A 24,063-nucleotide genomic window follows, 5' to 3' on the forward strand; every position below is an offset into this window, starting at 1 on the left:
GGGTACCGCGCCGGCTGCTCGTTAGACATGATGTACGTATATAGGTCAAGAAGCGAGGCGGTACCTGTATTTACGCAAACGTGACTGGCCATCCCCTTCAAGCCAAGAGAGACTGCTTGAACATGTCGGCTTGGTTTGATACTTATTTGGCGGTGGCAGGGTCTCGGGGGGCAGAATGCCAGTTACTAAACGTCATGTGCGCCCATGTCTCAACCCTCAGGCCCGATGTTAGCCAAAGAAGCAATGGTCCCGTCTGCGGCACCGGTTTGACCGACTTTTGATTTGCCTGCTTGTTAGTAACACTTGGGGATAACGGTTTGGCAGGAGCGCGGGTATCAGCAACGCAAGGCCGGTAATGCAAAAAAAGGACGTAGCCCGACTCAGACCTCAGGATCTGCAATCTGCCCGTGGTATTGTGCTGGGGACAGCTATTGGATGGAGCCGTTGAAAGGGACGATGTTACAGTGCTGAGGTGAGGCGAGCTGTTGAGGTACCCATATGCCACCACATTTGTCTACGTACGCCGGGATTGGTGATTGTCACAAAACCAGGTCATCATGACCACGTGTATCGTACCTACTTCGGAAAGATACGAAATAAAGCCAGCGTTAATTGCTCTGTATCCGCAAGATCAACGCTAGGAAGGCTGATTGACCCTAACGCGAAGTTGCAAATAGCACACTTGGCGCGCTTCAGTTCTGCCTGAGATGGCAGAGAGGCAGAAGAACAGAATTGGGACTCCCGCCTCAGCCAACGGAGCCCACCAGGTCGTGCTCCAAAAGCCCCATCGAGATCTTTAAATACCTACGGCGCCAAACCAAAGTAAGGCAAAGTTGGGTACCATTTGAGTACATGATCCGGCAGCTAACTAGAGAAAGATAGACGGCTCTTCGCCTCGGCGGCAGCCTGTCAGGTACCGCACATTTCAGCGGGACGGTGCAGTTTCCATGTCGCCTTGTTCTCCTGCCCCTTTCAAAGAAAACGGGATGCAGACACCATCGTGCATGGATAGATACCGATCAGTGACATGCTAGGCAAGGGCCTAACATAGCTGTCTTGGGGTACTCCCAATGTCCCGCCTGATGTCTGAGGATCCTTCCTCTCCCCCCCACCGTAGCGAAGCGCCTGCATCCTCCCCGTGCTCCTCTAAAAAGTTTCCCTCGCTGCTTGGATGCTAGGCCGTCACCTACTTTCCCCCTTACTACCTATGTATCAACCCCTACACCCCCGTCCACAAAGCGAGCGGAAACTCAAGCCACACAGCATCCCATTGGTCGGGAATTGGCCAAGACAAGCCCCTGGGCGCAGGTGCAGAGTGCGCAGGACAGGCAAAGGCAGTCGATGGTGGGCGGAGAACAGGCCAGCGCAGCGACCCGACGGAGCCACTCAGTGCAGGAACAGGAGCCCCCGAAATGGGAGTGGCCAGCCCAACTAGCACCGGGCTGCTGCATTTGCTTGCTGCTTCGTGCATCCCGTCCCGTCAGGTCTCGCTCTCCAATCCCCATTGTGGCATTTTCTCAAGACCTCCTTTCACCATCGGCCGGAGAGGCAACGAGTGACTGACACAGGAGATCACACAGCCTGGCCATCTGTCGCTGCACCAGTCGTCAACCAACTTCAATATTCCTTCTCTGCGACCGCGGCATCAGCGCTCAGGCTCGAGAGCCTAAAAAGTAATAAGAAACGGCACGGACAACTAAAGCGATTCGAGGGGGAACTACCCGAAGAGGAAAAAAAAAAAGTAATCAATCCCCTAAAAATCCGACGAGCCAACCCCCGTCAGCAGCTCTGCACGCGCGGAGTCGACATCGTCCCGTCTCGCCCAGCCCAGCCTCCTTTCGTTTCTCACCCCTCGCTCCCTTACCACCTTACTCGCTTCACTGCGCCGGAGAGGAGGACCGCAAAAAAAAGAAGAGGTCGAACATCGTAGGACACTCCTCGCCTCAGCAACGCGCGCTACCCTGGGAAACTCCACCGATGCGAACCCAGCCATCCGCAAACTCGAGGCTCGACTCCCTTTCCCGTTCCTGCATCCGCTGCATCCCATCGCGCCTCGCCAGACCCGGCTTCAGTGAACTGGCGACAGCACTCAGCCCCCCGCATCGCCTTCACGACCGAGGAGAGGCATTTCCATCATCGTAACGCGAACCAGATATTTTCAACGAACGAAACGATTCAATTGATACCCCATCACGGCGCACCGAACACGGATTACCACTGAGCCTTCATCCATCTGCTCAGCCGTGCAGGCCGTCATTTGATTCGCCATGGCTTTCCTATTTAAGTCCAAAAAGAACCAGGACCGGGCTCTTGCAAGCCGCGATGGAAACTCGGGCGGCGGCGGCTCGCAGAGTTCAATCCAAAGCCAGAGCGCGAGAATAGCAAGAGAAGAGAAGAACGGCACACAGCGCTCGACACCGACGGGGAGCTTGAACTCGATCGATCGCGATGGAAGCGCTGGGGCTGGAAGTCCCGATCAAGGTTACGTCCGTCAGCGAGGACCTAGTGTAGACCAAATACCGTCGCAATCCCCTTCCAGCGACCTACCCGTAAGTATTGTTGACATGATGGGATGTACCCGTCTACACTGGACGCAATTAATCGTTTTATAGCTTCGCAACGGTCCTCCGGTATCCTCACAAAACCAAATGCCTCCTCAGCAACAGCAGATGAACCCTAATGCGTCGCTATACCCTTGGTCGCAACGACGATTGACATACACATCATCACACCCGAGCCCTTTCCCCCGATATGGAGCTGCCGTCAACTCGGTTTCGTCTAAGGAAGGCGACATCTATGTAATGGGAGGCTTAATCAACAGCTCGACCGTCAAGGGTGACTTGTGGATGATCGAGGCTGGACAGAACATGGCCTGCTATCCGTTAGCGACAACAGCCGAGGGGCCAGGCCCAAGAGTCGGTCACGCAAGTCTTCTTGTCGGCAACGCCTTCATCGTCTATGGTGGCGACACCAAAGTCGATGAGATGGATGTTCTGGACGAGACACTGTACCTGCTCAATACTTGTAAGTCTGCCATTCCAGCACAATATTGAGCGCCTTTATGGGCTTTGAATTTGTCACTAATTTGAGAACAGCTACAAGGCAATGGTCGAGAGCGTTACCTTCCGGTACAAGGCCATCCGGCCGATATGGACACTCACTCAACATCCTCGGGTCCAAAATCTACATATTTGGCGGTCAGATCGAAGGCTACTTTATGAACGATCTCGCCGCCTTTGACTTGAATCAGCTTCAAATGCCCAACAATCGGTGGGAACTCCTGATCCAAAACAGCGACACTGGAGGGCCAGCCGTTGGCAAGATCCCTGCTGCTCGAACCAACCATTCTATGGTAACATATAACGACAAGATGTACCTGTAGGTATTGCTTGAGGTTGAAGATACGCGCAACGCTGATTATGGTTCCAGTTTCGGTGGTACAAATGGCTTTCAATGGTTCAACGATGTTTGGAGCTACGATTCTCTCACGAACGAATGGTCGCAACTAGACTGCATCGGCTACATTCCTGTTCCCCGCGAAGGTCACGCCGCGGCTCTAGTTGACGACGTGATGTACATCTTTGGTGGACGGACAGAAGAAGGAGTTGACCTCGGGGATCTTGCTGCCTTTAGAATTACCTCGCGACGCTGGTATACTTTCCAGAACATGGGACCGTCCCCGTCTCCTCGATCTGGCCACAGCATGACGACTGTAGGCAAGGCTGTGGTTGTTGTTGGAGGTGAGCCCAGCTCATCTCCCGCCAGCGTTGGCGATCTCGGCATAGTCTACATGCTTGACACCACGAAAATCCGGTACCCGAACGATGCCCAAGCGCAACAACAGCCAGTCGGACAGCAGAGGGTGCAGCAAGCGAGACGACCCAGTGCTGCAGCTGAGACGAGGAATCTGTTGTCTCGAGACGGTTCTACCGGCCCTCCCGATTCAAAGAGATTAGTTGGAGCACCCCGCGAAGCCTCGGCCGTCAATAGCCCTCCTAATGGCTTGAGGGGAGCCCCCAACGGAACGGACACCAACCCGGCAGCTGCAAGCAACATGTCGAAACTTCCAAGAATCGCAGGCAACTCGCCTCCCGCAGGCCCGCCGCCTCAAGGCCCAACACCAGCGAAGCCTTCGGTGCAAACCTCAAATTTGGGCAGGGTTCGGGGACAATCGTCGGAAAGGGACGGTTCTGTAGGAGGTTCACCGCAGCTCGCGTCAATTCAGTCGCCTGTCATTAAAGAGGTCAAAGAGCCCGCTACCAAGGACGCAGAAAGCCCGGCCACTAATGGTCAACGAACTCCTCAACTCGTTACGAGAACTAGCTCAAAGTCAGAGTCCGCTCCTGAGCCTTCCAAAGTCAGGTCTAGGCAAGGCAGCAGGTCTCAGACCTCTGTAGATAGCACCACGGAGCCAGCCTTGAAAGCGGTGCAGGCAGCGCAAGTGCAACCGTCTTCACCACCGCAACCGCAACCGCAACAACAGCCACAGCCACAGCCACAGCCACAGCCACAGAAGCTCGCGCAACAGCAACAGCCTCAGCAGCAACAGCCTCAACAACAGCCTCAGCAGTCGTTTCAATTGCAGCAGGCTAACCGACCTGCTTCGCCGCCGCCTCCTACTCGCCAACCCAGCAATCCATTGTCTCGAAGAACCTCAAGTCGCAACTCACAAACTGTTGTTTTGCTTAAGGAACTGGATACAGCTAGAAACCGCAATGCCTGGTATGCATCAGAGCTTGAGCTGGCCCGAAAGGCCGGCTACGTTCCCAATGCGAGCCTAAGCCCCGTTCTTGATAGTAGGGCCGCAGAAACTTTTGATGACGAAGACAAGCCTCTTATTGAGGCGCTTCTGGCTATGCGAACCGAGCTTGCCAATGTCCAGGCTTCTGTCGATAAGCAAGCTGTACTCGCTGCGAAGCAAATCGCCGAAGCAGAAAAGCAGCGGGACGCTGCGATTCAAGAAGCGGTATATGCTAAGGCAAGGCTTGCAGCTCAGATGGGTGGCAGTGTTGCAAGTACACCTCAGCTAGATGGCGAACGCGATGTAGACGATCGTTCCACAGAGATCAGCCGGAAGTTGGCCTCCGCCCTCAACTATCAGAAAGACCTTCAGGCTCAGCTTGAGATGATCAAATCGGAACTTGAAGCTGAAAAGCGCGCCCGTCAACTGGCCGATGACACTACAAATGCCTCACAAAAGCGCATGAACGAACTCGAGTCTTACAAGACCATGACTTCTCCGGAACTTGAACAACTAAAGGCTGAACTGCACATGGTTCAGAAAGAGGCAAGGGAGCAGGCCGTTCAGTACACAGAGGCTATGGCAGCTGTTCAACTCATGAAGGTAGAAAAGGAAGACTTCGAGACGAAGTACAACAAATCCATCGGAAACTCGAAGGAGCAGAACGAAACTTTCGACTCCCTACGTGACGCAATGGCAGCTTCTGCAGAGATGAAGTCGCTCCTGGAAACCAAGTTGGAGGAAGAGCGCTCTCAGAGGGAGAAGATCGAGTCCAAGCTTAACAAGCTGAAGCTGGAGCATGAGACGCGCACTGCAGAGCTTGTTGCGGCAACCCAGCGGCTCCGCGATGCTGAGGAGATTGCAGAGAAGCATGCCAAGGAAGCAAAACTCCACCAGCAAGCTGTGCTCGCCGGCTTCGACAAGGTTGCTGCGAGAGACCTTGGAGCCGATGGCAAGGCTGACACAGAGCGGCTCAAGGCTCTGCAAGGGCAACTCGTCGCAGCCAACGCACTGGTCAAGAAGTATCAACAAGAGGCCGATTCAGCTGCCGACAAACTTCGCACTGCTGAGGAACGTATTGCTGGTTTGGAGGTTTACCAGGAGCAATCTAGCCGTGAAGGTGTGGCGATTAGAAGGCAACTCCAGGCGGCTCTGAGGGACACGCAGTCTCTGCAAGCTAAGAATTCGGACTTGAAGCACCAGCTCCAAAACCAACAGTTGGAGACCAACGCGATGACTGTGCAACACAACACGTTGAAGGACATACTTGTCGAGCGTGGCATCAGCCCCACAGGTATGTCGCGTACTCGAAGCATTGGAAGCCCTCGTGTGAACACCCCGGAGCAAGTCCGCATTCGGGATCTCGAGGATCAGCTCAACGCTGCCCTTACAGCCCATGAGGAGAACGCTCAGCGCAGCGCGGCGCAGCAGGAAGCAACCGAAGCTGCTTACCGCGAAAAGCTCACGCAACTTGAGAACGACTATCAGTCTGCTGTACATTACGTTAAGGGCACTGAAAAAATGCTAAAACAGCTAAAGGAGCAGCTCGCGAGATACAAGACGGAAAATACTCGGCTGAAATCCGAGATTGATGAGCTTGAAGAGCGTGTACAAGCGTCCGCCACCAAATCTGGAGAAGCTCCTGCTAATTGGGAGAGTGAGCGGCATATCTTGCAAGAAAAGATTGAAGCTCTCGAAGAGGAGCTGCAGGCCTCCACCGAGAAACTCGAAACTCAGCTTAACGAAGTGAGAAAGGAGTTGGAGGAAAGCAAGAAGGCACGTGAAGGTGTTCTTAAGGACGCTGAAGAGGCTTCCCGCAGATTGGCTGCCAACCGCAGGGATTTGGAGGAACTCCAGCAGGAGAACACTCTCCTGGAGCGCCGAGCCCAGGACGCAGAAGAAAAGGTGTCGCTTCTTCTGGACCAGGTTGAAACATCCGTCGATAGCTACCGTCGACAGAGCAGACAAGCACCCAGCACGACCTCTGAGTTGACCGAAAGGGGCACCAACGGAACGGGCATCGGCCACCAACGACAGGACAGCTCGGATGCGGATAGCACTTTCGCTGGTGTCTCTGGCGGAGTCGATGGGCGCAATAGCACTGCGTTAGACAATCTGGCAAACGAGCTTGAGACGCTGCGTACCCACTGGGAAGCTACCAACAAGAACTACAGACTAAGCAACACATTCGACTTTGAAGGCACTGCAACCCCCACCCGAAAGGAGGAAGACGTCGGATTGGGCCTTAGCGAGAGCCTGGCTGACTGGCGCAAACGACTTGATGTGGACGAACAGCAAGACACCGACCGAGCGAAGACGAAAAGCCGACCTGACCGGCCTTAGTCTGGCGTGCTACGGCGGATGAACTCTCGCTTCGCTTCATGACGACTGCTAGGCGTTTGTCACTACTTAATGTACATTCTTGGACTGCCCCGGACAGCAGTTCGCAAGTGGCGGGAGTTTCTGGATCTTGGAATTTTTGTTTTGATGCGTTGGCTCTGTTCTTCGTTTCGCAATGATTCCACGTACTCATGACGAAACAACCTTCGCTTAATTCCCCCCCCCTTTATTTTGCGCCCCTTTCCTTTATTTTGGTCATGGACTTTTTTTCCTTTTTTTTCTTCTGATGATACACTACACACGGCCGCTTCCCGCTTGTTCTTAGCCGTGGGCGTACGAGAGCAAGCTGGGCGCATGGTCATTCTATTCTCAAAAGGGTGGATAAACCGTTGAGTGCGAGCACACGTGCCCAACTTCGTTTTGTCCTTTTCTCCCTTTTCTTTTCTAAGATAATGTACAATACTGTGGTTTCTACCCTTTCCCACTTTTTCGAGAGCTTGGTTCCCCGTCAAAACTAGCAAAGAGTGACGAAGACAAGGTGCGCACGTGGGACGTTTGACGATCGATCGACGAGCGAGTGAGTGGGCTGGCTCAGAAGTGGAAACGACAAGAGGGAATATCGTAAAAGAAGGTTTAAACCTTCCTTGCGAGGGGTTGTTTATTTTATGACGCTTTTCATGGCAGCTTTCGAGTCGTAGACCTACCTGGCGGCTTGAGGGGAGCTAGCGGTGTGGACCTAGTGATTGGTCAATGATGAGACGATTGTTATCCTGAATTCGTGCATTGGTGTTGCAACGTGATGTCTCGCGTGAAGGCTGATGCTATTAACCCCGGAGGGGGGGTTGACTTGGGCCATATATGACCAACAATTGCTCGAATGGTAGTCAGATTCGAGTCGATCACATGCCCTCGTACTGTGCTAGTTATCGGCTATCCACACGGTATCGTTTGGTATTAGTGTAGGTCAGAAGAGAAAATTGGGTTCATTCATAAAGGGGTTCTAAAGAAGTCCATACTCCGAGGGGGAGTTAGTTTGGATTACATCACTCGGGTTTAAACACCAGGGCTTGACAAGGACCGCGAGCAATGCATCACACACGGGGTTAACGGGGGGAGAGTCACTCATTTGGCGATTCCCCTCAAATACAAGAATGCCAACCCCCTCCCAATAGATGTATAGGTATTGCCCTTATGCAGACTTCGGTCTTGTCGAATGAGTCCAACACCCTTTTCACAATCGAGTATAGTTAGGTCGTTGCGGGGGGAGAGAAGGGAATTGACAGCCATAATGTTACTCGGTAGTTAATTCTACACGAACACACGCACACAACGGCCCACCTTGTACAGGTGTTGCCTTTTGATGTACAAAATCCCACACTATCTATCTATACAACTACAGGGATGGAGAAGTCTTACTGCCTTGTTGCCTCCTCGCTGTTTACTTGCGGTTGGTCCCCGAGACAAGCAGGACAACACTGCCCAGCTGTCTCCTCAGGTCCTCCTTCTCCACATCATGGGTATCCTCCACCTCACCCCACGAGCCCGTCTGCCACGAGACCTCGAGGCTGGACGCCGTCGCCGCCTCTTCGATGCCAAACTTGCGAGCGGCCTTGTCGCGGTAGTCGCCGACGGGGCCCTCGCTCCACTCAACCACTAATCTCGCGGCCGTAATCATGCTCTTGCAGGCCAACACCGCCCTCTCGAGCCCGGCAAGCTCGAACGCATCAAGGCCCATGACCCAGCCCTGAACAACCTCCCTCACACCCTCGCCCTGCTTCTGTGGGACGATGCTGTGCCCGTCCAGCACGGGTTTAATCTCAATACCGGGCCAGACGCGCGAGGTGAGGTACCCGACGATCTCTTCCGCCGTGCGCTTCTGTACGTCGCGCAGGCTCTCGCCGGCTTCGTTGCGGGTGTCAGTAGCGCCGGCGGGGGGCGCCCAGCAGAGGAGGGAGTCGGTGTCGAGGTACCGCAACAGCGTCGTTGAAATCTGCTCGCGGATCGCCGCGGAGGAGGCGTCGTCTTCGGCGATGTCGAAGGCGCGGCAGACGGTCGAGGTGAGAGGGATCAGGTGCTGCTTCGTCGCTTGCTGGGCCGAGGTGATCATGTCCCATTCAATCGCCAGGGCGGAGGCCAGGTGCTGCTTTGAAAGGGGGAGGCGGATAATCTCCTTGGTCTCGGGGTTGCGGAGGGGACGGGCGTCGAGGTGCACCTGGAGGGCACCTGGTGGTACTCTGTTAGCACACCTCCGAACTCGGACGAAGCAAGGGTCGCCACCACGCCTCATTCCAATCATCCTTTCAATTGAAGGAGTTGGATCATTGGAGCAGCGCCAATGGAAGAACGGGAACATCATAACAAGGCAATCAACTTACCATCGACCTCATGTACACTAACATCGTTCCAAAACCTCCTCTTTAAGCCACCGCCGGTCTTGCCTCCACTCGCCTTCGCATCCGCCGTGTTGCGGATGTTCTTGGCCTCCTTCAGCATCTCAGCCTGTTTTCTCCTTCTCTCGACACGCACGCGCATCTCGGCGGCACGGTCGGTGGCGGCAGTATCGGGGATGGGGGCCTCTGGGGGTGGGCCGGTGCCTACGACGGGCGCGACTTCGGCGGGCTTAAGGGGCGTCGTCGAGATGGCTCTCGCGGCAGCAAGGCATGGCCGCCCGGCTGTCGAAGCCGCCGAGAATGTCGACAGCGGCGACGATGCCTTGACGAGGCGGAGAGCTGCACGTGTTGAGGAATTCATTGTGATGAATTTGTCCTGGGCAACACTATTTAAGGAAATAAAATAAAAAGGTAGTCGAAATGTATTGGAAGCTCTGGGAGCTGCAGCTGCAGAGTACATACAAGGTGGAAAGTCGATTAATTTTTGGGAGCTTCGCGGCAAACCCCGTTGAAGACTGCAGGGGTCTGATTGGCTCGAACAGGGATGACATCAGACTAAATGACCACCTTGGCTGGTGAGCTCGGTGAGGCGTCGGTGTACGAGACAGTAAATTCGGAAACAATGTACTTTGGTAGATCCTTCAGATATGCTTCTTAAAACTGCAAAACCTCGGCTTTGCGCCTCGCTGAACGTCTACGCCTAGCTGTAGTAATACAAATTTTCGCACAGCTCGCCCATGTCCATTAATAAGGCGGCTTCGTAACATTACCCAGACTCAGCTCTCCCGCTTTACTGTCAATGCCATTAAGAAGTTCGTGCAAGTCCATTCCTCCACCAGACACCGCCGAGAAGTTACCGTCTCCCCTGATTGACCCGTGATACAAACTGTCACCACCACGGCTGCTAATGTTTCTTTTTGCCGGCTTGACCGCATAATCCTGAATAGAAATCGATGATACCAACCCGCCAAACTGATCGGGCAGTGGTGGCACCGGTGGCACATCATTGTCTTCGTTGTGTTCGTACAGAGGATTGGAGTTCAGGGGTCCGCCCTTGCGTGACTGAGAAGAAGACCGCTGGCGCCCAAGAGTTGCTCCGTCGCCGTTTTCCGTCTGCAATGCCGACGGATTGAAACTAAGTTCCGAAGGCGTGAACTCGTAGCTAACCATGCTGTCGGTGTCGCTGTCATGCTGCAGTCCTGCCGATGTGCCAATAGGTGTTGCGGGTACTTGGCCTGTCAAAACCATCTTGAGGTGGTCAACAGACGCAACTACACCTCGACTAGAATCCGACCGCGAGGGCGAAACACCACTCCGGACACTGGACTTGCGCAGTTTGCTTATGGGAGACAAGCCCCCGGGAACTTGGGAGGAGTTAAGACGAAGATTGTGCTGGCTACCGGATAGCGACGACGGGCCTGTCTGTGCTTGGCCATTAGCACCATTAACTGTCAGGTGGTGTCGGTTGGTGCCCATAGTGCCTGTTTTTGAGCCAGCCAAAGACTCCGACTTGCTACCCGCCTGCAGAGCCAACATAGCTGCGTCCCTTGACCAGTCCGCTAGCATGTGCTCGCGGAGGGCACTGGGCAACTCTGTCCCCGGTACCGCAGGTGTTGTGCTGATCGAGGGACTAAGGATGGGGTGGGAGAAGTTGCGCCCCGGTGACTGAGGGGGGCTGTTTGGCGGCGAAACACTCGTGTCTGCGTAGCTCAAGGCGATGCTTTCGACGAATGTTGTTCGATCATCAAACGGTAACAGTGCCTCGCTTTCGACCTCGTCGCTGGGCAACTTGGTTTGCAACTTGGGCACTCCAGGAGTACCGATGAGCTCTAACCCAGGTGGGGGAATGGCCACGCCTTCAGTCCAAAAATGCTTGCTGCGCCTTCGGATGACTTCATTTGTGATTGCGCGCCCAACGGCCGCATTCTCAATATCGAACTTTTCAGTCACCGCCCAGAAGTATCCGTGGCAGAGACTGCCAAGACGGACCTTCTGCACTGGGAGCTCCGCATCTGGAATGTCCTCCTGAAGACGGAACACCATAGGCAGTCCGTACTGGACAGCGTTGACACCCAGTCGGGACACCAACTTGGTGAGCAGCACGTGAAGAAGTACAATGTCTGGATCGAAGTCAACATATTGCAATGCATTGTCGTAGATTGCAATATGCAGAAGCTGAAGGAAGTGCGAACGCTGCCGCGATGGCTTCTCTCGGTTGGAGGCATTCGAGGCGGCTCGTTGAGCAACGCTGGCTGGTTGGAGCTCGCGGCCGTTCTTTGGCGACGATCGATAATGCTGAGCGGCCTCGTTTCGCGCCTTCAAGTCTGCTGCAGTTGTTTCGCGATCAAGCCATGTCAAGAGTGCGTCAGCATACGCTTTTCTGACCTCACCGGATGGATCCCGCAAAAGCCAATGTGAGCTTTCCCAGACCTGTATCGGGACTTTGTTCCTTGAGAGGTTCAAATTGCCAGACATCTGCGCCTGCGGGTTTGCCACGAGAAGGATGTTCTTGATTGCCTTCAAAGCAGCCGTTTTACCCGCGCTGCGGGAAAAGTAGGTTTCCAGCTGAGGCTGGCTAGAATTCAAGTCGTCCGTCGATGGCTGTTCTGCATTTTCCACCTGGGGCGACGAGCTGGTGCTTGAGGATTTTGACGGCTTGAGTCGGAGAAGGATCGTCGAAATCATGTCTGAGATCTGGTCTGCGTAGTATACGTGCGTCGCAAGGTCTCCAATGCAGAGTTGGATTCGCTCGAGAAGCTCTCTTCGCTGAGCGACAGCATCCCCAGAGTCCTGCAGGGCGGAGGGCCCTTCATCTGGCTCTCCTTCTGTTCTGCCAAAACCACCAGGCAGCTGAATGAGATTTTTCATGTGCTGAACGAGGCCTAACAAGACGTCCATGGCGCTCAGCCCGATCAGGTTGACATTGGAACGCAGCAACGACCCAATCATGGCCGTCAGCGTCAGGTGCAGACTGAGATTGTCGTCCTTGACAGGGGCTTTTAACAGATGATCCATGGCGGTAACCAAGATGACATAGCGATCTTGCACAGGGGCCCATTGTGCGATCGCGCTGTATATGCTGATAGCCCACCCATGGTCCTTGCCCGACTTCTCGTCCGTTTTGACGACTGTGTTGCCGTTTGCAATGCGATCCTCGATGAATTGGAAGAGGGCTCCGGTGGCGGAGTGGATCTGTGGCCGGTTGGGCACGATGAAGAATTGCTTCAAGCATTGCATAGCAAGCACGCCAATATCCTCTTCTGCCAGTTTGTCCACGTCGAGTGCAGTGCCCGTCAGGGCGATGGGGTTTGCGTCGCCAGTATCGCCAGTTTCTACAGTTCCTACGCTCGTCCTACGGCGAAGCTTTTCTGTTTGGACTTTCTCTTCCATCTGTATGCGTGACAGCAGCGTGTCAAACAACTCGTCGTCATCCCACCAAAGATTGTCCAATATGACGGGAACGATCACGTCGAATTGGCGGCCAGTCACAGAGGAAAGGGCTTCTGACGAGGAGACACTCCTGATCGCCTCCAACCCGGCGTTCCTCCATCGCATCAACACGGGCTTGCTTGACGCCCCTTTCCCCGGGTTTTGACGAGTCGAGGCGAGCGATGCGTACGTGCGAACGATGGATTCGTATTGAGCGAGATAAGCTTGGTCGGCGAAAGAAGAGGAGGTGTCGTGGTTTTCGCAGAAGGCCTCAAAGGTAGGGATAGAGGATTCGACCATGGTAATGTCCTTGGACCCAAGGATGAGATCGAGAATCTTGAGCACATTGGGGGCCACCAGAGGTAGGTCCTTGGGTGCCTTTTCGATCAATGCCGTGAGAATCCGGAGGGTAACTTGAACATTGCTAGAAGTTCTCGAGTTAGAAATACTTCTCTCACGGAATTAGAATAAACAAACCCGATGCGCTGTCGCCAGACGTCGCTGGCGGTCTTCTTCTCCAGGAAGGAGCCGATCTTTTGGATTTTGGAGCGGCGCGAGGTGGCATAGAAAAGCAGGTAGCTCAACTCGCTAGAATTTGGCTTGACATCAACGGCACCCTTGTTGGTTCGCGGGTAGCACTTGAGAACCAGGACTTGGTGCTTCGGGCGACATTTTTGCTGGATCGCGTTCATGGCGCCGGGGGGGTCGGAGCCCGGTGAGCAAGGGGAGTCGGAAGACTACCAGATAGGCGGTGGCAGGAGATGGAAGCGAAAAAGCATCGAGGTTGAAGAAAGGCAACAGGAGGCGCCGCGTAAGGCCAGGTCAGGTCAGGAGAAGCGGTCGTCGTCGTCGGCTTGGATCGCGAAAAGCAAGGAAGGAATGAGGCATTGGAGGAAATTGGACGGAGGCAGGCGTAACGGAAAGCCACCGGACGATGATTTGGTGTGGCAGCAAAGACACCCGATAGAAACAGATTCCTGTCCAAGCCAAGCCAGCACGGGGGTCGACGGGGGTACGTGGATGTGCTCCGTACCTAATGTGAAGTGAGGTGGGTATGTGAGAAAAGTAGAGACATGGCTGGCCTGTGAAAATCCCGGGTGCCGTACGTAGTGTGCGACTCAAGCTTGGCAAAGTCGGGCTGGACATTCATCGAACATGAAATGGGTCGGAATAGCCATCTGCACGGCACGGCACCACCACCTTCCAGTCCTGCTGTCGACTGCATCGTCGTTATTATTTTCGTCCGGCTGCCCAGCCTCAAAGATGATCTACCTGGTCCAGAAAACTAGCTTATTCTGGGTCAGAGGATTTCCACCATCGGAATAGAGTCTCCTTGTAGATCAAGAGTCGCGGAGAAACAACTGTAGAACACTGTTGCTACGAAAACAAATGCCAAATAAACCCACCTCATGCTTGCAGGTTCTCAACCGTGCGCCCTGCTAAGACGCCCTGCTAAGATGAGAGGCATGTACGAAAGGCAAATGCGGTTGAAGATGAGATTGCAGTCCGAAAACGAACAAGTTCCTGTGTTAATGGCGAGATGAAGATCCTGGGTCCAGGCCCGACGAACGGGCTCCCAGCGGAAACGTGTTTGCTCATTCGCAAGCGCAAGGGGGTTGGGGACAGGCACCTCTCGGTCTCCCCTTTGGGGTGTCGCTGAACTTGGAGCCCCCCCCTTGCAACCCTGTGGCTGAGGAGGGGCCAAAAGAGATGGCTGGATTTTTACAGTGTGTAACAGACGTTGGCTATGTAATTAGGTCTGAGGTACGGGTAGATATCTGTGCTATTGAATGACTACTGCAGATAGTAATTTGCCGTGGCGGGCTTCAATAATCCCCGAGTACATGGTAAATAAAGCTATGAATGGTGTTATCCCTCGTGAGTTTTTATGGTGACAATATCGATGCAACGTTTACACAGTTCTAGCCTGGCAGGGGTGAGGTAAGCTGCATTGCCACCACACAGCGAGGTACCTTTGCAGCGCGCTCACTCATGGAGAAAGCAGACGCTGTGCAAAAACAGTCGGAAAGTTGATGCAGGACGCACTTGCCATTGGGCGTGTGTTTGGTGCTCTGCCCTGGCAGATACTGAGACCCCCGACGGGCGAGCTCACGATGCTAGTACAGCGCTCTGTCTACAGATAGCTTTCTATTTTGGTTCTCCGGCTGCCCTGTCCCGCGTGTTTGGGAGTCGAGGACGTGTCCACAGGGTTGTCTGGGACGGAAAGGTGCCTAGGATGATCCCGCCCGTTTGGATGGTTCCTACAGGTACTCGGACACATGCACACAGGGCATTAATTGTCAAGCACAGAGGTAATACCTCACGCTCCACTAGCACTAGTTGAGGTACCTGGAAGTCGTAGATATTCACGTGTTTGGTACACGTATCAGATGACGACAAGACGGAAAGGTAAGGACGAGCAGGATGGGTAAAGTATGGCCGGCGGAGGCACTCAATAGCGGCCTCCATGGGGTCATTTCTTCTTCCCATGAGCTGTGCCTCTTCACCATGACACCATGGCAGAACAGTTGACTTTCCTCTCCTCAGCCTGCATTCTGTACCCACCAAATTTCGTCCAATTAGTTCTTCATCATCGATCGTCGCCGCCGTCCAATGTCGTCAGCACTGCATCCCATCTACATTGACCGCACACGCAGTTTCTCAACTTTTCATGTATTCATCTTTTTCCCCCAACAATCGTCCGCCCTGCCTCCCGCCCGGCCTCATGACTGAAACCTGGCAGGCTCCTTTTCGGGCCAAAGACTGTCGCTCAGGCCAGTGCTCGCTCCCTTGTTGGCTTGAATCCTACTGTCCTTAGCATATGTATAATATTTCCCCCTCAGTTCCTTTGCCAGCTCAGCAGAAGCCTCCACTGTGGAATCCGGGTTCTAACTTCTCCCCGGCGGAACACCTTCTCCAACCAAGCGTAGCAGCAGGGAGTATAGTTACGCTGTATCTCGGTTTGCTGCCTGCCAGCAACCCACTTTGGGCTGTCACTTGCATGCAAGTGGGTGCCAACACCTTGCCACCACCCTGAGCCGTAGAGAGGCATTTTGATCCATACTTGCAGCCAATCATACCTCAACCCGATCAGCTTCTGTGCACCCCCCGCGATGACCGGAGTACAGAGACCCCGAGAATTCCGACATGGCCCGTCATGCGGCGTGTGTTGCTGTGTAATAGCAAAATCGGTTAGCATCCTCAACCGGGCTCTCAATAACTAGCACAATGTCGCGGGCACTCGTCTCGAGTCACATCATCGCCCGACATTTTGCCGGCATCGCGCACCCAATACCTTCACATCTCTAACCCAGACTTGTACTTCTTCAACTCAAATTGGCTGGCGCCCTCATATTTGGTCAGTCGGGTTCCATGCGATTGACGAAAATAGGATCATCGCGAAACAGCAGGCTCTAAGACGGAGTGGCTTCTTATTCATTCGGAGATATGTAGCGAAATAGCTCCCACTGGGCGGTGTTCATCCAATCCTTACCACAGATGCCCGTCTTGCCCTTCTACACTCATCGCTCGTAGATGACGACGGGAACAATAGCAATGACACCGGTGTTGATTCTCCGTTTTCCGAGCACCAAGAAGACACTAATAAACCGTTCGGCATCTTTGGACCGGTCGGTAATCCCAACGCGCAAGAAATCAGGGACACATCAAGCGGTCAAGCATGGTGCTAACAATTCACAAGCTGACGTCACAAAACACAGTCCAGATCGTGTCTACCCGAGAGTACTGAGATCTACAGCTCAGGGCCCCCCTATAGAACGCTCGACACGAAGGGGGAGCAATACGTACACATATGTTTCTAAGTTATTTTTGACAGTCATTACTGAACACTCAAGTTAACAAAATTTATATTCCTCGTGAATGCGAAGGGCTGCGTGTCACATACGCCAGGCAAGCGCTTCGATGTGACGTGATAGTCCGTCCATAGGTGTCCTGCAGGAAAGGAGAGGTTGGTTTGAAATGCGCTGATTGGTTATTAAATCAATGCAACGCACCCCGGACAAGCCAATCATGCCAGTGGAGCCCAATCGCCGATCACAGATATGAAGATAGAGGCGTAGCTCACCGGGCTTCACCGACATGGCCAAGATGGAAGTTGAGGTGAAAAAGGAAACCCATCGACATACCCGGTATTGCCCAGTAATCTCATTTCTCCTTCGTCTCCTATTTAGTGTAATATCTTTCGAGTCGTAGTACCCAAACAATATTTCCCGCGAGTAACACAGTTCTCTTGAACTAGGTAGTCACGTTTCTCCATAATCCAGGGAAGGAACTTGCCTCATAATAGGAAGGATGAAGATGCAAGGGCTTAAAGCACGATGATGACCAATTCAAGCAGCGATTTTTTTTTTGCTTCTACTCACCCTTAGGGGAAGTTGCCCCGCCATCTGTCCAGGTGCAACCATTATAGACCGACAGCTACTCGTGACGACCGGCAAGTTGCTTAGACCTGGAATACATTATTTACCATACCCGGAGATTTTTGTGAGAGGTTAATTCTCTGTATTTATTTGACATGCCCAGGTGCTATCAGGCAGCCATGAAGTGGCCGTTGATGGCCGGCTCGAGGTCAATGTCTCACGCTTTGAAGATGGGGTACGGTTCTACCAAAACGCCGCTTATAAGACAAGGAGATCATTCCCATGTGGATAATCCCAACTACCGTAGCGACTATACGTGTCTTATTTTGGATCTGTTCTTTCCCGGCATCGTACGCTATGGGCCATAACACCACGTTGTGGGACACATGGGCAGGCGATCTATGCCCGCAAGGGCCGCATGCAGCAACTCAACCATCGGCTAGTTGCCCGTTTTCTTTATGTAACCTTGACAAAATTTATCGGCCAAGGCGGAGGTTAAGGGCATCCAGAATCTTTTCCCCACGTGCTTAAGTACCAACAATGATCTTGCCAAGGAACGAGAACTCAGAACCAAGAAAGTGGGCAAAGAGAATACACTGCAACCAGAAAGAGAACAACTGGTGAATAGAACCGCGTTTCTTTATTTCTTTCATGTCTAGTCGACGCCAACACCAACTAGCACGTGTTCTTGCCGCATCCAATGCATCCTCACCATCTCTTTCTCGCCTCGGGTACCAGCTACCAACACTCAATGTACTAACAACCCAACCCAGATCCAGCCAATTCTAGCTGAGCGCTCTAGAAGCTTGGGTTTCCGAGTGGCGTCTCATTTCGTACATTCTTTTTCTGTTTATCTGCTGTATATCCTCTTGCCCAGAGTTTCATCTCAACTCAAGTCCAACATCGGGTTCAACTTTTTTGGGCCTTCCTTTATCTTCCTTTCTTCATTCATTCATTCCTTCCTTCCTGCCTTCCCTTTTTCTTCCTTCGTTTTATTTCCAGTACTATCTTTGGGCCTTGCCAAAACAAATCAGGAACGGCCAAGATGAAGTCTGGAATCTTTATCGCCGTCGCTGGCGTTGCAGTGAGCTCTGTCACTGCCTTGTCCTTCCCTCGCGCTACTCAGGGTAAAGGATACATCAGCATGCCAGTCAATGTCGTGAAGCGAGATCTGAGCTCGCTCACAAAGAGAGATGCCGTTGAGGTTGCCATCAAGAACCGTGCATTCTATTACTCCACGGACAGTACGAGACATGCTCTTGCCTTTTCTCTTCCAAGCTAACAATACAAAAGTCATGATCGGTACCCCGGGCCAGCTGGTGTCCGTCCTCCTCGACACCGGCTCCTCTGAGCTCTGGGTCAACCCCGACTGCAGCACCGCACCTTCTTCATCTCAGGCGAAACAGTGTAGCCTTGCCGGCCAGTACAATCCTCGGAATAGCCGCACCCCGCCCACCGGACCCTTTGGAGGACGCAGACTCAACTACGGCGACCCTTCTGACCCCAGTACTCAGACAAGCGCCGAGATCTCCTACTACAGTGATGCTATCACTATGAGTGCTGGCGTCGTGATCAACCAGACCTTCGGCGTCGTCACTAAGAGCGATGGCATCTCAACTGGCATCATGGGTTTGGCACCCGATCTGAGTAATGGCTTCACCCCCGACGAACCCTACAGCCTGCTGCTCAACAGCTTGGCTGATCAGGGAGTCATCCAGAGCCGTGTCTTCTCGCTGGATCTGCGTCATTCTTCTGCGGATAATGGTGCTCTCGTCTATGGCGGCCTGGACAGGGGCAAGTTTATCGGACAACTTCAGAGTGTTCCACTCACCAACGGTGCCAAAGGAGAACCTCGGTAGGCCAGCTCTCTTGACTTTTACTCTTCTCTCTCGGTCCCCTTGAATAATTTATTAATATGTCACCTTCAGTCTCGCCGTTCGCCTCACATCGATTGGTATAAACCTACCCGACGCTGACCCAAAGGTCTACCCTCTTGGTACGGCGGACAAGAACGTGATGCTCGACTCCGGCACGACCCTCACCCGCCTGCACCCGGCCCTGGCGCGTCCAATCCTCGCAGACCTCAAAGCCGTGTCCGATAGTGACGGATACTGGACCGCAGACTGCTCCCTCCGCACGCAATCTCTGGCCACTGGCGGCAGCGACGGCTTCGTCACCTTCACCTTTGGCATAAAGACCATCCAAGTGCCCCTGAGTGATTTCATCCTCGACCTCGGACCTCGCTCGGGCCAATGCTACGTCGGCCTTGTCATTACCACCGACCAGCAGATCCTAGGCGACAGCGTACTGAGGGCGGGATACTTCGTCTTCGACTGGGATAACCAGGCGGTTCACATTGCGCAGGCGGCAACCTGCGGTAAGGATGAGATACTGGCCGTCGGAAAGGGGAAGGACGCTGTACCCACGGGTGTGATGGGCTTGTGCGATGGTCCCGCGACGCCCGATGGTACTGGCGATTCTTCCACATCCGCAGTGAGTCCACCTAGTTCGACTTCCTCGTCTGTTGGTCCGGCGGTCACCTTAAAGCTGAATGGCGACTCGTCGACCTCGATCTCAGCCTCATCTATCATGACTCCAACTTCTGCTTTACCGGCTGCGATTAAAAGCACAGATTCATTGACACCCCCTTCTCAGGAGTCAAAGACCACCAGTGCTACTCCCTCCTCGTCACCGACTTCCAAGGCTGGAGCGAAGAGCTCGTCGAGTGGAACTGCGAAGACCGCGGCACCGACTACGCCCTCTTCTTCGACATCGTCAGATTCTCATTCTGTAGCGTCATCCTTTGGACGAGACGCGAGCCACTTTGGACTGCTTCTGGGCAGCATGGTTACGTTGGCGGTTGCGTTTTTGAACGCTTGATGGATACCAAGTATCAGGATTGGGGGGTGAATATCACATGAGGGAAACAGTGAAAGGAACACACGACAAAAATGAACCTCTGCAGATGCAGACAGAGGTATGGATTTGTTTAGCTAGCTGCACTCGAGACAAGAGGCAGAGCTAGACGCTACTCACGACCCGTTACGATACCAATGAAGAAAACCATAGCTTTTTGCGCTATTTCACATGTTCCCCTATGTTTTTTTTTTCTCTTCAGTGCCGCCTTTTCCCCTTCCAACGTTGTGTGCATGGAAAGCAATTCGAGCGTGAACTGAAGCCGGTCGCGGGTTCGGGTATGACACCTGAGGACACAGCCTGCTTCGCCTTCACCTTCACCATGACAATGGACGGGGGGTGGAGGGATCGCCGGGTCCAGGCTTGGAGGCAGGCGTGGTTTGCTAAGGATATTGCTCAACCCATATGCGGGTTTCCCATAGGTACTCCTCCACCGTCTGGTCCCGACCAACTGGGCGGGGGAAATGTCCCAGATCCAGGACGTCCGTTGTGCCGCCGTCCAAACGAGGCACTTTTGCCGTGTGGCATGGGCCGACCAATTCTTTTCTGGGTTAAAAGGGCATCTCTTGGTCAGAACCCGTGCCCGGCACTTCGTCTCCCGAGCTGACGGAAGAGACTCTGGGTTAATTTATCAAACGCCTAAACTCGGGGACTAGAGTAGCATCTCAATATTTTATATTTTTTACATTATAGCCTCTTTACATGCCTCCAGTGCCATTCTTCAAGATCCGACGATGAATTCTTTGGCAGTATAGAAGTCAATTGCGTTCAATCACATGAAAAGCGGCCCTTTTATTGTTCGGTTTTCATTTGATAAGCCAAGTAGAGATTTGCTGTGAATATCTGAGCTAGGTGCAGATCACCGAGATAGAAACCCCCCGAGAAAGAAGCTGAACTGAGCTAGGGTATTGTAATAAGCAAGATCGGACTTCGAAAATGCGACTAGACCAGTATGTTGCTACTGGCGATAAACGGTTTTCTTGTGAAACCATGAGACCAGAATTCATTTCGCGCCAACCTCGTAGCGCAATCCCAAATATCATAAACACCCACAAATTACGCCATGTTTAGAGATTCCTCCTTTCTGAATCGAAGAGTATAAGGTAAGTAGAAATATTTTTGGTCATCGACGTATTCGACGCGAGGCAGTTAGGCCTTAGCCTTGTGTCTCTTCATACGAGACGAGATCCCTTGTGCCTCATCGTTGACTCGTTTGGCGGTGCGTTTCTTCGTATTTCGAGGCATCTTGGTCCTGTTGTGGAAAGTCGTAGCCCCTTCCATGGCATCACTGGGCTTCGGGTAATCCCAAAGCGCTGATACCGCCGGAAGAACGCTCTTTTGGATGGCATCAACCCGAGTTACTTCATCTAGGGTGTCGAGAACGATATTTCTGCAGGTCAATGCAAAGCGGCGCTTGCCCTTGGGAGCAACCTTATGCTATGACAGCGTCAGCTATGGCACTTATGATTTAATGGGAGAGTCACTTACGAGATACGCCTGGTGAATTCGAGGGCCGTGCATGACTACGACATCACCATGGTACAGCGGAAATCTGAGTACCACGTCGTCCCGTCCAGCGTATGACTTTTTCATCTTGAAGGTCATCAAGGCCGGGCTCCCCAGAGATAGTGTGGCCACTGTAGGGCCTAGGGTGTCTTCGCCATCATCATGATACTTGGAAGAGTTAGCAGTGAACGAAAAAATGGATGTTACAGTTACTCACACCAATCCTGTCGTCTTCCATATAGCCTAACGACAGGAGCTCGTTGAAGTCGACGAAGCCTTCAGTAAGGGTGTTGCATCGGGTCAAATCCCTCCAGTCGGGCAGCTTGGCATATTCTTTCAGGGAGATGTTCATCATTTCGATTGACACTCGACCAGCCCATTGCATTCTTTTGAGCGCTCCGATGATGGACTCTGGCGCTTCTGAGAATGACTTTGAAGCCACAGCGACAGCGAACTTGTAAGGGGCGCCCCAATTCTGCAGAAAGTGACGAGTCAACTTCTCTGTAGGCACTGCATTCTGTTAGCCAACCCACTCGATGAAGGACAAACAAGATCTTACAGCCAGGGTGGATTGCGGGGTTTCTCCGGAAACCGAAGTCTTCGACAGTATCGTCCTGAAGGAGCTCCCACATTTTATTGGGCGCGCCATCCCGAGAGTTAACCACTCCAGATGCCCGGAAGACAGTAACTGCACCAAGAATGACTGGATCAGTTCGTAGCGGATCGGGGAGAAGATACTGTTCAATTCCGTAACCGTTAACCTCGCCAGCATTTACCAAGATGTTTTCGTGGATGATCTTGGTTGTGAACGATTTCTTCTTGTTCTCACGTTTTTCTTCCGAGAGGACCTTATGTAAGGGGAATGGCTGCGGCTTGGCTCCCAAGGAAAAGCGGCACTTTGGGTTCTCATAAGCCCAATGCGTCCAATGCATTCGTCTCGAACAACCATGGCAATCAGGGCAGACAATGCCCTCGCGCATTGCTTTTTCGGTACCCAAGAAGCCTTGCATGTTTGTGTCCGGGAGACTAGGCAGCAAAGGTTCCTTGGGGGACTGGTGAGATGTTCGCTCCTGGAGGAAGTCCTCTGAGTACGACAATCGATCGATATTGACTCCAGTCGGGAAGGTGAAGAACTTGTCACAATCTTTGTTGAGGCAAGTCCAGTTGCAGGAGAAGACGGCTTTGCACTCTTGGCGACAGAAGATGCACCAAGCCAGTGGGGCAGCGCGTTGGGAAGTAAACGTCAGCTCCTGGATTTTGATTTCCTTAGGGAAGATAAAGCAATCCTCGCACTCGGCATTCAGGCAAGTCCAACCCTGGGTGAACATTTGCTTGGATGACTTTCTGCACTTGAAGCATTGAGCTCGGTTCTGTGGGGCTTCGCGGGGCTTCACAGCGTGCTGCACTTCGCCCTTTGATTGCCACCAAGATGGCGTGGAACGATCTGTTTTTTCGAGTCGCATCTTGTAGATGTGAACGCCACTAGTGGCATCTCTCTCGGACCAGATGTCTGTGATAGTGAAGTAGTCCAAGACATTAAAGACATGCTTGACCTCGACAGACCAGCCAGGATACTTGTTTCCTGGTTGATAATGAGCTTAGGTCTTCAAGAAAAGGCGCGAGATCCGACTTGCCTAAAATGACACCGATAGGCACCGCACGCTCCATGGACGTGGTGCAGGCTTCCAGAATGTGGCGCGCTCCCTGCACAACCCGGATCATATTTCCCTGGCCATCTTTCTTCCTGCCGCCACCGCTGTCAAGTATCACGTGGATAAGTGTTTGGCAAAAACAAAACAAAAAAGGAGGAATAGAATCATAACTTACAGGGACGTGATGATTACCTCCGTGCCCACGATATCCCGCACAGCTGGGTGCGCATTGATAAGAAAGCCCTTGGCAACTTTGTTGTTTGTATAAAGACTGCTCTCGTGTGCCTTGAACCACGGTAGGGCATCACAAAGAGCCTGGCGATTGTCTGCCCAGATAGGAGGTGGCCCGAAAGGAACAGCTTGGGGTGAGTTATTTGCAGTCATTGTTTCGGTTAAGAGGCGTGGAATACGGTTAAGAGGTTTTTGCTGTGAGAGCTGGGTGTGACTGAAGATTGAGATAGATTGTAACTAGAAGAAGTGTGTTTAGTTAGGAGAGTTACAACTGCGGTTGACCTGTTGTGGCCGAGAATACTGGTAGGCGTGAAAGAAGAAGTCGCAAAAGATACTTGTGCGTAGCTGCGATACCTGCCACACGGAATGAATGTGCGGAAGAAAACTTGGATAACATCTGCAGCATAGAGAGCACATGTAAAAAGGGGGAAACTCCAACGCAGGGAATGATTCACGGAAGTGAAGTGTGCGCAGAAGGG

The 24,063-nt window shown here is 53.0% G+C and overlaps 5 protein-coding genes across 5 annotated transcripts; 2 read left to right on the top strand and 3 right to left on the bottom strand.

Moving 5' to 3' along the window:
* Window positions 1–2,267: 2,267 nt before the first annotated feature.
* On the top strand, window positions 2,268–7,084 carry EsH8_III_001172 (uncharacterized protein; the record flags this gene model as incomplete). Its single annotated transcript, XM_083262897.1, has 4 exons — window positions 2,268–2,549; window positions 2,613–3,024; window positions 3,096–3,378; window positions 3,430–7,084. 4 exons carry the CDS (start codon window positions 2,268–2,270, stop codon window positions 7,082–7,084), a joined length of 4,632 nt encoding a protein of 1,543 aa, XP_083123384.1.
* Window positions 7,085–8,519: 1,435 nt separating this feature from the next.
* EsH8_III_001173 (ATP synthase complex assembly protein ATP12) lies at window positions 8,520–9,832 on the bottom strand (the record flags this gene model as incomplete). Its single annotated transcript, XM_083262898.1, has 2 exons — window positions 8,520–9,304; window positions 9,457–9,832. The coding sequence occupies 2 exons, from the start codon at window positions 9,830–9,832 to the stop codon at window positions 8,520–8,522; spliced, it is 1,161 nt and encodes a 386-aa protein (XP_083123385.1).
* Window positions 9,833–10,215: 383 nt separating this feature from the next.
* Window positions 10,216–13,592, bottom strand: EsH8_III_001174 (uncharacterized protein; the record flags this gene model as incomplete). The annotated part of the gene is made up of 2 exons (XM_083262899.1): window positions 10,216–13,324; window positions 13,378–13,592. 2 exons carry the CDS (start codon window positions 13,590–13,592, stop codon window positions 10,216–10,218), a joined length of 3,324 nt encoding a protein of 1,107 aa, XP_083123386.1.
* Window positions 13,593–18,324: 4,732 nt separating this feature from the next.
* EsH8_III_001175 (aspartic peptidase domain-containing protein) lies at window positions 18,325–20,200 on the top strand (the record flags this gene model as incomplete). Its single annotated transcript, XM_083262900.1, has 4 exons — window positions 18,325–18,523; window positions 18,573–19,134; window positions 19,208–19,746; window positions 19,935–20,200. 4 exons carry the CDS (start codon window positions 18,325–18,327, stop codon window positions 20,198–20,200), a joined length of 1,566 nt encoding a protein of 521 aa, XP_083123387.1.
* Window positions 20,201–21,344: 1,144 nt separating this feature from the next.
* EsH8_III_001176 (uncharacterized protein) lies at window positions 21,345–23,737 on the bottom strand (the record flags this gene model as incomplete). The annotated part of the gene is made up of 6 exons (XM_083262901.1): window positions 21,345–21,632; window positions 21,684–21,869; window positions 21,919–22,211; window positions 22,261–23,283; window positions 23,348–23,457; window positions 23,529–23,737. The coding sequence occupies 6 exons, from the start codon at window positions 23,735–23,737 to the stop codon at window positions 21,345–21,347; spliced, it is 2,109 nt and encodes a 702-aa protein (XP_083123388.1).
* Between the last annotated feature and the right edge of the window lie 326 nt (window positions 23,738–24,063).

The sequence above is a fragment of the Colletotrichum jinshuiense genome, chromosome 3, assembly GCF_051148585.1.
Source record: "Colletotrichum jinshuiense chromosome 3, complete sequence".
In the NCBI taxonomy this organism is placed as follows: Eukaryota; Fungi; Ascomycota; class Sordariomycetes; order Glomerellales; family Glomerellaceae; genus Colletotrichum; species Colletotrichum jinshuiense.